Source organism: Labeo rohita, chromosome 2, assembly GCF_022985175.1.
Source record: "Labeo rohita strain BAU-BD-2019 chromosome 2, IGBB_LRoh.1.0, whole genome shotgun sequence".
In the NCBI taxonomy this organism is placed as follows: domain Eukaryota; kingdom Metazoa; phylum Chordata; class Actinopteri; order Cypriniformes; family Cyprinidae; genus Labeo; species Labeo rohita.
The window spans coordinates 3,372,243-3,386,100 of NC_066870.1; the positions used below are offsets into that span (position 1 = coordinate 3,372,243).

General features: G+C 36.6%; 1 protein-coding gene across 1 annotated transcript in view; it reads right to left on the reverse strand.

Annotated features, from left to right (window-relative positions):
• Nucleotides 1–390: 390 nt before the first annotated feature.
• The window catches only part of pth1r (parathyroid hormone 1 receptor), a 94,780-nt gene continuing 81,312 nt past the window's right edge, over nt 391–13,858 (reverse strand). Inside the window, exons 7-13 of the mRNA XM_051095277.1 lie at nt 10,651–10,804; nt 8,470–8,530; nt 8,150–8,216; nt 7,733–7,827; nt 6,984–7,125; nt 6,838–6,879; nt 391–2,620 (exon numbers count right to left, since the gene is read on the reverse strand). Of these exons, the coding sequence (XP_050951234.1) occupies nt 2,267–2,620; nt 6,838–6,879; nt 6,984–7,125; nt 7,733–7,827; nt 8,150–8,216; nt 8,470–8,530; nt 10,651–10,804 (915 nt within the window). The 3' untranslated portion in view covers nt 391–2,266. The remainder of the gene's footprint in view (nt 2,621–6,837; nt 6,880–6,983; nt 7,126–7,732; nt 7,828–8,149; nt 8,217–8,469; nt 8,531–10,650; nt 10,805–13,858) is intronic.

Here is a 13,858-nt window from a genome sequence, read left to right on the forward strand (position 1 = left end):
CGTCATGTGTGCTGTGTGAACAAGATGTTACTGTAGTTTTAGACTAAATGTCAACATGCATTCACCCATCTCACTTGCACAAAAACAGATTCAAACTCAGAATATGACTCCATCTTTTCACACTGAGGACAACTGAGAGACTCACATGCAAATATTCCAGAAGGTTCAAACGCTCACTGATGGAAGGAAACGCAATGCATTAAGAGCTTGGGGGGTGAAAACTTTTAGAATTTGAAGATCAGGGTAAATTAAACTTATTTTGTCTTCTGGGAAACATCTTCAGTAGTCTCTGAAACTAAACAAACTAAATGAAAAATGATATTTAGGCAAAATGAGAGAAATGTACACATCTCCATTCTGTTCAAAAGTTTTCACCCCCCCCAGCTCTTAATGCATTGTTTTTCCTTCCTGAGCATCAGTGTGTGTTTGAACCTTCTGTAATAGTTGCATATGAGTCCCTCAGTTGTCCTCATTGTGAAAAGATGGATCTCAAAATCATACATTTATTGTTGGAAAGAAAAAAGCAGCTGTGTATCATTCAGGTAAAAACACAGTATTACAAATCAAGCGTATGTAATCTTTTAAACTGGGTAATTTTTATACATTCAACAATTATTTTCTCTTCTGGACTATATGTAAATATCTTTTATGTCAAATATCTTATTCAGGGCAGTACTATATAAACAATAACATGCATTTAGTTTGATCCCTGTTATTTTGGTAAAATAACATTTTTAGTGATTCTGAAAGGGGGATGCAAACTTTTGACCTCAACTGTAAACAGAGAGAAGCAGTTCCGACTTCAGCAAGATTCACACAGTTCTGCTTATTAACCGCTAGAATGCCAAAAGTTATGGACTGCAGCTTTAAATAGGTTAGATAGCACAAATAACGTGTCTTTGCTGGTGACCTTCGATGATCCAATTCAACCACACCAATATTCAAAAATGACTTTAGATAAACATAACACTGGTGTTTCATTTTTTAATTGCTGAAGAATGTTGAACTTTCTTCTCCTGCATCCTATTCTTCATGCAATTCTTCAGCTGAAAGGTTTGTTTGAGCTGTGCCCACTTCTGTACAGATGTGAATTTACATTTCCCTTAGTCTGAGGCTTATTCAGTTCACTTTTGGTGTGAAAGAGCTTTTACATTTGACAAAAATAAAACTTTTTATTAAAAGCAAACAAGCAAGCCCTGTCCAGGGTAGATGCAATTAGTAATGCAATTAGTTACTTTTTTAGGGAGTAACACAATACTGTAATGCATTACTGTTACAAGTAACTTTCGCCAACACTTCTTATATATATTCAGACTATATGATAATTTCCCCTTTGGATTATGAAAATGGTCATTGAAAAGCTACCCACACGTATCAAGAGATTTTGTGGTGGACTGTTATTTTTTATAAATGCTATTATTAATAGTATTATAAAGCTTTGCTATAATAAATTGCAATGGTTAAGGCAGCCCAAAATGACCCTGAAAATAAAAAATACAGACAGAATTTCTCTTTTATGCTTAGTATAGTATATGTCTGTCGTAATAACAAAATGCTTTGACGTTTCACCACTGGCATTAATTACTTTATCATCACCGGCAATAACTCAAGCTTGAACTGTATAAACCTACACAGATTCGAAGGGAATCAACTTTTGTTTTCACTGTCAGACTCATGAAGAAAAGAGAGACAGTTTGGCAAGATTTGGCAAATCTACCCATTAAACACGTGGATAAACGAGACACAATCGGCTTCGAGACATATAAATATCACATCCTACTAGCAAACACCTGCTATCATAATGCAAAGAGTGTCCTACTGGCAGTTGCATCTGTAAATAAAATTATATTAGTGCTGATCAAGAACATTTTATATATATATTTAAAATATCATGAGTGTACTATTTACAATTCACGGTCCACAGTGCCATACATTTCATATGACTTGATCCTGAAGCAAACTCACCATTCTTCATGTAAGGAAGTGATGTGACAATCTAAAAGCATCAGCGTTGTTCGTTCACCGTTCTCATCCTCCAAATACTGCTGGTGAAGATGGCCTGGTGCCTATAGTAGCTTCCAGTCTCGCAAGAACATGTGGCTCATTTAAAAGACACAGATCATATCTGGTCCATTTGGTCCGTCGCTGTGTCTCCAACTGTACATCTGAGATGGTCCCACAACCCAAATTGTGAGGAAATCCTGAGAAACAAAGGACTCTCTAATCCTTCAGCATTTTTCATTGTCTTTATTAAAGTTTGTTAATGTCACATGACTGTTTCTCTTTCCTCCTCCACCACCGGGATGGTTTTTTCCATGTGGAAGTTCTTCGAAGGTTCTTCCTCTTGTATGTTGAGCTCCTGACCCGAGGACGGGATGGAGTTCTCAGAGACTGAGCCGTTCTTCACGTATCCCGGAAGGTTCCGGTGGCCGTTGATGGAGACGGGCCTCAGGCGGGTCGTGAGGTGCAGGGCCAGAGGGCCTCGTGCGGTCACGTTAGTGACGCTGGTGTGAGACACCATGGGTCCATAGCTATACGTGTTACTGCCACTCCGGGCTTTTCTCTTGAAGTCCAGAGCGAGTGTCCTCCGACTCCATGACTTCTTGATTTCTGCCCGGACCTAAAGAGTGAAAAGAAAGAGAATATATGCGAGTTGGGTAATAATTTATTACATGTAATCTGGATTATGTAATCAGATCAGATTACAGTTACGTTTTTTATTGTTTCAATGATTTACACATTAGCAATAAATGAATCGTAACTTATTGATTCTCCCTATTTCTTTTTTTTTTTTTTTACCCTTTTTTTCATGATTTGTGATTTATTCATATCACTTATATCCATTCAGAAATTATTCCAGTTTAGTAAACAATTAAAGTGACAAAGAACAGTCACTAGTCAGGTGGATACACAGTATCTCACAAAAGTGAGTACACCCCTCACATTTCAGCAATCATTTTAGTATATATTCTCAAGGGACAATACTATAGAAATAAAACTTGGATATTTTAGAGTAGTCAATGTGCAGCTTGTATAGCAGTGTATATTTACTGTCCCCTAAAAATAACCCAACAGACAGCCATTATTGTCAAAACAGTTGGCAGCAAAAGTGAGTACACCCTAAGTAAACTTGTCAGAACTGTGTCCAAAGTGTCAATATTTTCTGTCAAACCATTGTTATCTAGCACTGCCTTTATCATTCTGGGCATGGTATTCACCAGAGCTGCACAGGTTGTTGCTGGGATCCTCTTCAAATCCTATATAAGGACATCATGGAGCTGCTGGATGTTAGACACATGGCGCTTCTCCACCTTCCGCTTGAGGATGCCCCATAGGTGCTCAATATGGTTCAGGTCAGATCACCTTCACCTGCACCTTCCTCAGCAAGGCAGTTGTCATCTTGGTGGTGTGTTTGGAGTCATTATCATGTTGGAAAACTGCCGTTCGGCCCAGTCTCTGAAGGGAAGGCATCATGTTCTGCTTCAGAAATGTACAGTGCATAATGGAATCCATGTTTCCCTCTGTGGACCGCAGCTCCCCAGTACCAGCAGCACTCATGCAGCACCACCATGCTTGACTGTAGGACAGACACAGTTTTCTTGGTACTCCTCACCAGGGCATCACCACACACGCTGGACACCATCTTAGTCTCATCGGACCATAGGACATGGTTCCAGTAATTCATGCTCTCGGACAGGTTGTCTTCAGCAACTGTCTCGGATGACGCCAATGCAAACCGACTTGTTGCAGTGTGCAGCGTATGGTCTGAGCGGTGACAAGCGGACCTTCTACTTCTGCAACCTTTAAAGCAATGCTGGCAGCACTCATGCATCTGTTTTTTGAAGCCAGGTTTTGCACCTGACGCACAGAACGAGCACTCAACTTCGTTGATCGACCCTTGTGAGGCCTATTCCAAATGGAACCCATCTTGGAAAACCTCTGTATGACCCTGGCCACAGTACTGTAACTCAGTTTCAGGTTGTTACTGAACCTCTTACAGCCTAGGCCATCTTTGTGGAGAGCAACAATTCTGCTCAAATCTTCAGAGAGTTCTTTGCCATGAGGTGCATTGTTGAACATCCAGTGGTCAGAATGAGAGAATTGTACTCAAAGAACCAAATTTTAACTGCTCTAATACAAGATACACAACTTTGTATGGTCCTGCCATGCAGACAAAAACATGAATGAATAGGACATGTGGCTTTGCATGGTTAAATGACATAGTGCTGTTATCACTTAGGGTGTACTCACTTTTGCTGCCAGCTGTTTTGACAATAATGACTGTATGTTGAGTTATTTTTAGGGGACAGTAAATATACACTGCTATACAAGCTGCACACTGACTACTCTAAAATATATCCAAGTTTCATTTCTATAGTATTGTCCCTTGAGAAGATATACAAAAAAGATTGCTGAAATGTGAGGGGTGTGCTCACTTTTTTGAGATACTGTAATTTTACAGAAACATAAGAGGCCACACAACATTTTTTTTCCCCCTCATCATTTCAACATTGCATCAACTACTGATGAACACATTGATTTTTATTTGAATTATCACTCAGTGTATTATTTAATCATGTATTACTTTGTCTTTGGAAGGTTTTTGTCTTTCACACACATTCAAATGCACAAATTCATGTTATTTCTTATGTACACTGCCGGTCAAAAGTTTGGGATCAGTAAGATTCTTAATGTTTTTTAAAGAAGTTTCAAGGCTGTATCTATTTGATCAAAAGAGTTTTCTATTTTAATATACTTTAAAATTAAATTTATTCCTGTTATGCAATGCTGAATTTTCTTTTAGGTTCACATGATCCTTCAGATGTCTAATATGCTGATTTACAATCTATGTTGGAAACAGTTGTGCTGCTTTATATTTTTTGGGACCTTTGACACTGTTTTCAGGGTTCTCTGATAAATAAAAAGTTAAAAAGAACAGTGTTTATTCAAAATAGAACATAAGGCACATTAGGAAAATTGTTGGAAAAGATTTATATTTTGAATGCATGTTGTTCTTTTTAACTTTTTTTTTCATCAAAGAAAAATGTATCACAGGTTCCAAAAAATATTAAGTAGCACAACAGTTTCAAAACGATGATTTCTGAAGGATCACATGACACTGAAGACTGGAGTAATGGCTGATAAAATTTCAGTGCTGCATCACAGAAATAAATTATATTATAAGTATATTGAAATAGAAAAGCAGTATTAGAAATTACAATACTATTTCAGAAAATTACTTTTTTCTGTATTTTTGAACAAATAAATACAGCCTTGATGAGCATAAGAGACTCAATAAAAAAATAAAAAAACATTAAAAAAATCTTACTGATCCAAAACTTTGAATAGCTGTGCATATGTAATGCAGGAATTTATTTTTTTGGGGGTCAAGCAAACCTCTTTCACCTAATAAATTTACTTGAAGTACACTCTGACATTTTAAAGTTATAAGTTTATAATTAGCACATTTTCACAGTTCATTAATGGTCACATGACATGCAGGTAAACTAATGAAATAGTAAGTGTCAAAGTAAGTGTCTTATGTTAATTACATGAATTATATTATATTGTATTTATTATATTGTTTTACATTTATGATTTAATTAATTATATCAATATGGTACAACATTATCCTGTTCAAATCAATGTGATGAGTTAGGTCAAAAGTAATCAAAGAGTAGTCTGATTGTTACCTAAAATGTGTAATGTAATGGATTATGTTACTAACTACAGTTTTTATCATGTAATTTGGAATTAGTAATGGATTTGTAAGTAATCTACCCAATACTGAAAACAAGTTGTTGTTTTACTTTTTTCTATATTCTACTATAAACAACTGCTAGAAATACTAATGAAAGACAGACACTGTTTTCTCAAAGGTTCATATTCTGGTCAAGACTAGTGATTTTCCTGCAAAGGAGATGCGCATTCAGCCATTTTTAAGCTATACATTTACTGTTTCTTCACAGTCATTTAAATGAACCCATTAATTCTCATTAATGTTCTTGACAACAGCACACTAGAGTGCAATGAAGTGCAATAGGCATATGGACAAAGTCACACTAATGGGTAAGATTCAGCCATAGGTAATCACACGTATTGTAGCAAGTATGCAGTATTGTAGCAGTAACTGCACAAGTATGTGCATAAATAAGGGAAAACCAGTGCCTCGAGACCCCTCTTGTGTGCCATTTCTCAAACAAATGCGAACAATAAATAAATATAGCTATTAAGAACAAAGCACCTAAATCACCAGTGAATACACTGTGAGCTGGAGAAAGAGAACAAAAAAAGTCATTTTTACTATTCAGGGAAAAAAGTTTAGGTTTAGTTGAGAAAGTGCATGATATTGCAGGGTCAAATTTTGTATGATTATTTGATTGAATGTATCAGTAATACTGCAATACAATTGCATATACATTAAAACAACAGTTAGCATGTAAATACTTTATAATACTTTAATTATGTAAATGTAAACACATACCAATTCATTTTAATATTCGATTAGTGATGTAGGATCATTAAGAAAGAAATATCATGATCTAACAATGGATAAATAAATATTTCAAGAGGTTAACCAGTGGTAATGTTTGGGTTTGGGGGGGTTGGTTAAAAGAACATATCAAATTAAATATGAAATGATTAAAGCAGTAAATCGTTTTTTGAAAATAAATAGGGCAAATTCAAAATTTAATAGTAAGTGCTATACAATTTTATAAAGTGCTCTTACTAACAAATTTCCATTATTGCAGCAGCATGCTATTTAGCAAAAAAAAAAAAGTAATACAAACAGTGAAAATAATTTATAATTACAACTATATAAAAGTTTGTTCTCACCTCTCCATTGCAGAAGCAATATATAATTGCAACAAAGAATCCCTGGAAAAAAGAGCATGAATTTAAATATAAAGATTCAAATTATAGCAACATACTTTGGTGTCTATGTCATATCTTGATTGTCTACATCTTATTTGAAACATTACCTGGAATGAGTTAAAGAGCATTTCATAATGCATCTGGATTTGCCAAGGCACTCCAGACACTTCTGTGTAGGGCATTGCCATGAACACAATGTAGTGAACCCCAAACAACGGCATAAGAACCAGTGTTGATTTTAACAGCTTTCTGTAGCATAAAGAAAAAGATAAAGGACAACAAAGAAGATAAATAACCAAACTATATTTCAATATTCAGTAGCGTTCAAAAGTTTGGGGTCAGTATGTTTTTTTTTTTTTTTTAAGTACTTTTATTCAGTAAGGATTCATTAAATCAATCAAAAATAAAAGTAAAAGCATGTATATTGATACAAATAATTGTATACATTATTGTACACATATAATGTCACACTAATGGCTATTCTTTAGAGACTCCTGAAAAAAAGTGGCTTTAACTTTAGCAAATCAGCAACTTCTTGCACTTTTAAAAATATATATATTTTAAAATGTAATAAACATATATATATATGATAAATTTAAAATATAGGTTTTTATTGATAATTTAATATATTAAAATAGAAATCAGATATTTTAAAATAATTATATATTTTAAATAAATAATTATATTTCACAACATTCTGTTTTTTACTGTAGTTTTGATCAAATAAATGCAGCCACCGTGAAGATAAGAATTTTCTTTCAAAAACATAAAATCTTACTGATCTCATATGGTAGTGTGTATTTCAGATGTTGTGTATTCAAAATAATAATAGTAATAATAAAATGAATAAACTTACCTAAACTGTTGTCTGGTGTCACATCTTCCTGCATTTGTTTCTCTCAGTTTTGTTGCCAAAACTCTAATTATATTCAGGAACAACAAAAAATTTACCTTTGGGAGAAAAGTATATACACTGCTTTAATGGATCATAATTAAGACTTACAACTAATAGACACATGAAATAACTGCATTGCCAAATGATTCTTACAATGCATTCACATTCAAGGAACTGGCAGAAAAATACAGTAAGTATAATATTGTATAATATAGACTTGAGAATCTTGTATGAATCATAAAGAGCTTAAAAGAACTATAGACACTTGACAATTTATACTTTTCATAATTTTATATTATAAAACTTTTTATAATAAATAAATAAATAAAAATACCTACTTATTTATTTTCCTACTTATTTGTATTTATTGAAACTTACAACAATTGCTGTCAGAATAGGGATCTGTACAATCCATTTCAGGTTCCCTGCACTTAAATCCCAGCACCTGTAGATCATAAACCAGATCAATCACTTTTTGAAAGCTCAATCCAGACATCCTATTAATATTTAATAGACAGCATACAAAGAGTGTTTTATTTCTGGAGTCTTTTGCAAAACATTCTGCATGTGCATACATTATTTACATTATTTAAGTAGAGAATATTTTATTTGTTCCACAGACTGAATTAATATTGCATTCCTGTGTAAATGCACCCATGCCAATATTGCCCCAAACAATTTCAAGAACAAACACTTACTCAGTGTCAGCAAGAGTGGCTCTCATGCTGGCCCAGATGGTTACGAACATCGCAGGAACACCTGTTTGATGAAACCTGTTTAGTGAAACCTTTAATGACCTTCACTTTCAAATTGCCAGAGATGGCAAAAGTACACTCATCCTTCACTTACGTAGAAGTACAGATACTCATGTTTAAAAATACTCTGGTAAAAGTGGAAGTACTGACTACACTTTTTTTACTCAAGCTAAAATAAGTAGTATGAGCTCTGACATGTACTTAAGTAAAAAGTACCCATTACTACTGCCTGTTTTAGTGTCACGCTGGCAACTGGACCTCACGTCATATTGACACATTAATACAAAATAACGTATATTTAAAATTTTGTTAGCTAATGAATGTATCAAGGCTGAACAACCACTATAGCATGTAGAACAGGGCAGGACTGGGACTAAATTTCAGGCCGGGAAGTCTCACACTCATCCAGGCCATTCCCATTCACTGACAACAAATTCTGAACCACAGAAAACCCTATTTTTGTATGGCCATCACATTTAAAAAAAGATTTAAAACCTTAGACTGGGGCCGTGCAAAATAATTAAAGGTTCTCTCTTGAACTGCACCTTCATTTACATTTTCCTTTTCAGTCTCTTACTCTTCCATGATATCTCTCTGCATCTCGCTGTGCGTGTTTACGTTTTTTCACAAATTTTCTTGTACCTTTCCCTTTTCCCGTCAGCCATCTACTGCTATGAACAGAAAGGTCTCCACCTTCTTGCAAAACAACCACCTCATTGTATTTGGTTTGCAATAACATAAGTTTATTTTAGGTCAATTTAAAGTATCACATTATGACCATGTGTTGGTTGTTTTATCTTAAAATTACCTAAATACTATAGATTTAATAATTCTATATTTTCTAAATTGCCTAAATGTCAAAATTAGTACAATAATAATTACATCATGACAACATCTTTACAGAAAAAATTCTAATATTAAGTCGTATTTTTTTTTCACCAAAATTAACCATGTTAATTTGTGGTTACCATGGGTTAATTATAGTAACCATGGTTTTTTGTTGTGTTGTTATCTGTCCTGGCTTACTCTAAACGTATTATAAAAGGTTGTCTTATAACATTTGTTTGCTAAATTACTACTGTAACTTTACAGTAGATAATAATGATGTTCTTTAGCATACAGTATTTTGAGTGATGATAGTAATTAATTTAGTTTAGTTTACAGTAGGTATTATTAATCCTCTGGATACTGCTAAGAGTTGCTAGTGCTTAACTAAGTAAACAAAGACAAAACTACACTCTATTCTTGACTCACTCCCATAGATTACTCTGATGGAAATGTTTGGTGGAGATGCAGAGCGTGCACAAGCTGATTCATGTTGCCAGTACAAACTAACCGATTCATGATTTAGAGATTTGTATTCGAATGGTGATCCACAAAATGCAGACTGAAACTGAAGTAGAAGGTACAGATATATCTGTGTAAAAATGTAATGAGTAAAATTAAAAAGTAGTTTAGAAAAATAAATAGTGAATTACAGCAATGAAGTATTTGTACTTAGTTACTTCCCATCTCTGCAAATTGCTAGTCTTTTTTTCTGTATAATTTCCAGTGGTCATTGCAAATGTATTCTATATTTCATTAATAAATAAATATTTATTTATGGTGGTGGTGGTGAAAATGCTGGCAAAGCATTTATAAGTAACTCAGAAGTACTGGCCCAGCAGAAAAAAAAAAAAATCCTATAGTTGATCCCTGGCTCTGCAACACTGGTATTAGCAACAGAGAAGTGGCTTAGCTTCACAGCATCCACATTGTATGCGCTGTGCATGTACAACTTTTCCGCACAGTGTGTACAATGCAGGAACCGTGGAGTCCAAAGTAAATCCACAAATGTAGAAAACTATTTGCTGCAGTCTCCAGAAGATATAGCGTATACCACTGTGCTGCACTGGAAACAATTAGCAATACCTCAAAGTAACTGCAAAGTAACAAAGTAACCATTGTTCAAGAATAAAATTAAAAATCTGTTCAATATACCATTTAGCCCAACTGATAGCCAATTTCAAATTAACTGGAGAAGATGTCCGAAGAAAGCATTAATTCCATAGCCAGAAGCCGAACAATTATGTCCTAGTGTCGTGTGTTGGAAATGAGTGTACATGAAGAAGACTGTTTACTCACCCCAGCCAATCAAAGTAAAGCCCCAAAGGTACTTCCTGTCTGAGAAGAAGGTCATGAAGATAAGGCTGTGCAGGTACAGGCCTTCCACCAGAATCCAGTAATAATTTGTCGCCAAGAAGTACAAGAAGAGAGTGACGGCCACCTTACAGCCAATCTTGAAGGGTAAAGTAAAATCGATTCAGCACATATTGATTAGAAGCACCTTCATTTGGTTTTGAGATACAAGCTACATGCAGCTTAAATATCAATAGTGTATAGAGAAGGACAATTTAAAACATGTTTCTAAAGAAAATGTGAGTGGTTCCCTGAGTTGTGTTCCCTGAGATGAGGAAGTGAGACGTGGCGTCAATAGCTAATGCTATGGGAAATTACCTTTCTCCAAAAATACTGAAGCATTACTGAATCACACTAGTGTCTTGCACTGGCCAGTGGCGTTAAAGTGCACCAAATGTAAGTGGCTCTAAGCCTATATAAAGTGCTGCCAAATTGCAAATCATCAAAAGCTTGTGACTGAGGAGTAACTGGCAGCTCTGCTGATAGTTCAAGTACAATAACAGCCAGTAAAAGCAATGTCTCGTTCCCTCATCTCTGGAAACTGAGGTTACAAGAATGATCAGAGATTATACATTTAGATATAGATATAGATTATAGATTAGGATACATTCCCTTTTGATTTTGGTTTACTCCACAGTGCACTGATAGCTGATCATATGGGGAACAGTGTCCAGTGTCGTAGAACTGATCTAACTCACAGAGTGGTGTCTTGGAAGAATATTATTCATGCAACATTTAGGTGGCAATCACTGCAAACACCATACAGACAAATATAAACATATCCTCAGTGGTTAAGTAGCCAGCCATTTGTCACAATATGTTAGTATAAGCAGGACTGCAGTGGCATTACTGGTGCATATTGAATATAACATGGACTACAGCAACTCCAGCATCTTTATATACAGTTAACAGTGGTGGATTCCCAATGAGACGAAGCGCGCCAAGCACTAGGATCTAGTTAAAGAGTACAGGAGGCAGGGCTGGCAAACTCACTGTGAGCCTCTGGAGGTGGGCTGCAGAGGATTTGCAGGGCGTTCACTTTGCAAAGTGTTTACACTACTAGGCATCACCAGAAGGCAAAGAGAAAGGTGATCAGATTTGCAAACGAAGCTGCAGAGAAAGCCACTACGTGCCTTTGGATTAAGAGGGCAGAACTGCGGACAAACACTGCTGGGACACAGGTCACTTGGGCAAGGGTTTATGATGCTGAAAGACCCGAAACACTCAATGACCCAGGATTCATTACTGATGATGTGTCCAGGGGTGGGGGCTCAGCCGCGTCACCTGGGCAAGGATGTATGATGTTAAAATACCACAAACATCCAATGACCCAGGATACATTACTGATGATGTGTCTCGGGCCGGTGGCTCAGCCGGGTCACTTGGGCAATGGTGTATGATGTAGAAAGACCCGAAACTCCCAATTACCCAGGATTTATTACTGATGATGTGTTTGGGGGTTCAGCCAGGTCACCTGGGCAAGGGTGAATAATGTTAAAAAACCCAAAAAACCCAATGACCCCAGATATATTACTGATGATGTGTCCAGGGGTGGGGGCTCAGCTGGGTCACCTGGGCAAGGGTGTATGATGTAGAAAGACTTGAAACACCCAATGATGATGTTGAAAGACCCAAAACACCCAATAACCCAGGATACATTACTGATGATGTGTCCCAGCACATCTGCATAATGTATCTTTCACCAGTACTTGTTATACAAAGCAACATCAAATCGCTGGTGCACAACAAGCACAAGATAAGGCAATGAAAGAGGCCTTACGAAAGTTTGTGTTTGCACAATGTCACCTCTCATTGGGCAGTTCAGCATGCAGACTTCACCCATTCCCTGTGGGGAAAGTGCTGTAATACGCCTCGCATGGGGAACCAAATTGTTGTGGTTCTCACACAACATCAAATTAATGTTATGAGTTTTGGTCGCACTTTAGTTGAGTGTGTCAGATAAACTCCCCGCTTTACCTTAGGGCAACAGCTAAGGAATTTCACCTCAAAAGAACAATCTGAAGCGCTGAGTGAGGTTGAGTAAGTGTAAGAAGATAAGGAATGCCCTTTTTGATTTTTTTATTGCACACGGACAATTCTGAACAGTCATAACACATCAATCTACCTCTCCATCCTGAAATGCGGGGGAAGAGAAAATGCAAGTGTTGAACAGGCTCATTTTAGAGCTGGCTCATACAGAACATCGAAGTGCAAACTCCTCTAAGCACACCAGGTGAGAAGCGATACTGTTTATCAGGTGAAGGTTTTCCACTTGGACAGAGTCCCTGCGGGTTTGGATAAGACGACTTTTTGAGCTTTGCAACTGGACAGATGACTCAGGGTTTTTTTTGAAGGTGCTAGCAGATGCCTTTGCTGGGTAGTGAGCAGACGAAAAGCCTGATTAAGTCAGGTGAGGGGTCAGGTTTTCATTCTGCTGTGAATCTTTGTGAATCCTACTATAGTGTAATTGAACCAGGTCCACCTCCGGGCAGAATGGAGCAGGTCTCCATGAGGTATTTGAAGGCCAAGTCTTTTGACAAGCACAAGCTTTGCTTAGTTAATTTAGAAGAATTTTGTGTCGGATCCCGACTCCTCCAATTCACTCTGATGAAGAAGGGTAGATTTTTCTGCCATGCTGGACAATCTTTCCTTGTCAGAGGCTGCCAGTAACATGACATCATGACCTGATTTGCCAAATGTGACCAAATCACAGTCTAACCTGAACCGATGTGAGCTTAAATCTTCTTGCTCTACTTCATGCTCAACTGCTGCTTCCTCTGCAGTTTACAAGAACAGGGAAAGGAAGGCAGTGGGACAACCTGTGAAGCTAGCTCATCTTCCATAACAAGAGCAAGTTTCCTGAGAATAATATCATCACAGTGAGGGAAACCTGTCACATCAAGAGCAGTTTCGGCATGTAATCTCCCAAGGGAGAAAAGACTGCTTTTTGCCAGATGACTGGAAGGGACCCTTACATTATGGCCACTCACAGCTCCACATTTGAAACAATGCATCCAATGTACCTGTACTCTTCCTCAATGGATCACAGAAGGAGAATGGCTGGTTCACTGGAAGTGAACATGCAATGTTATCTGCTGCGGAAGGTGTCAAGATTCTCAAAGCCTCTTATCTACTTATATTCAAGATTCAAGAG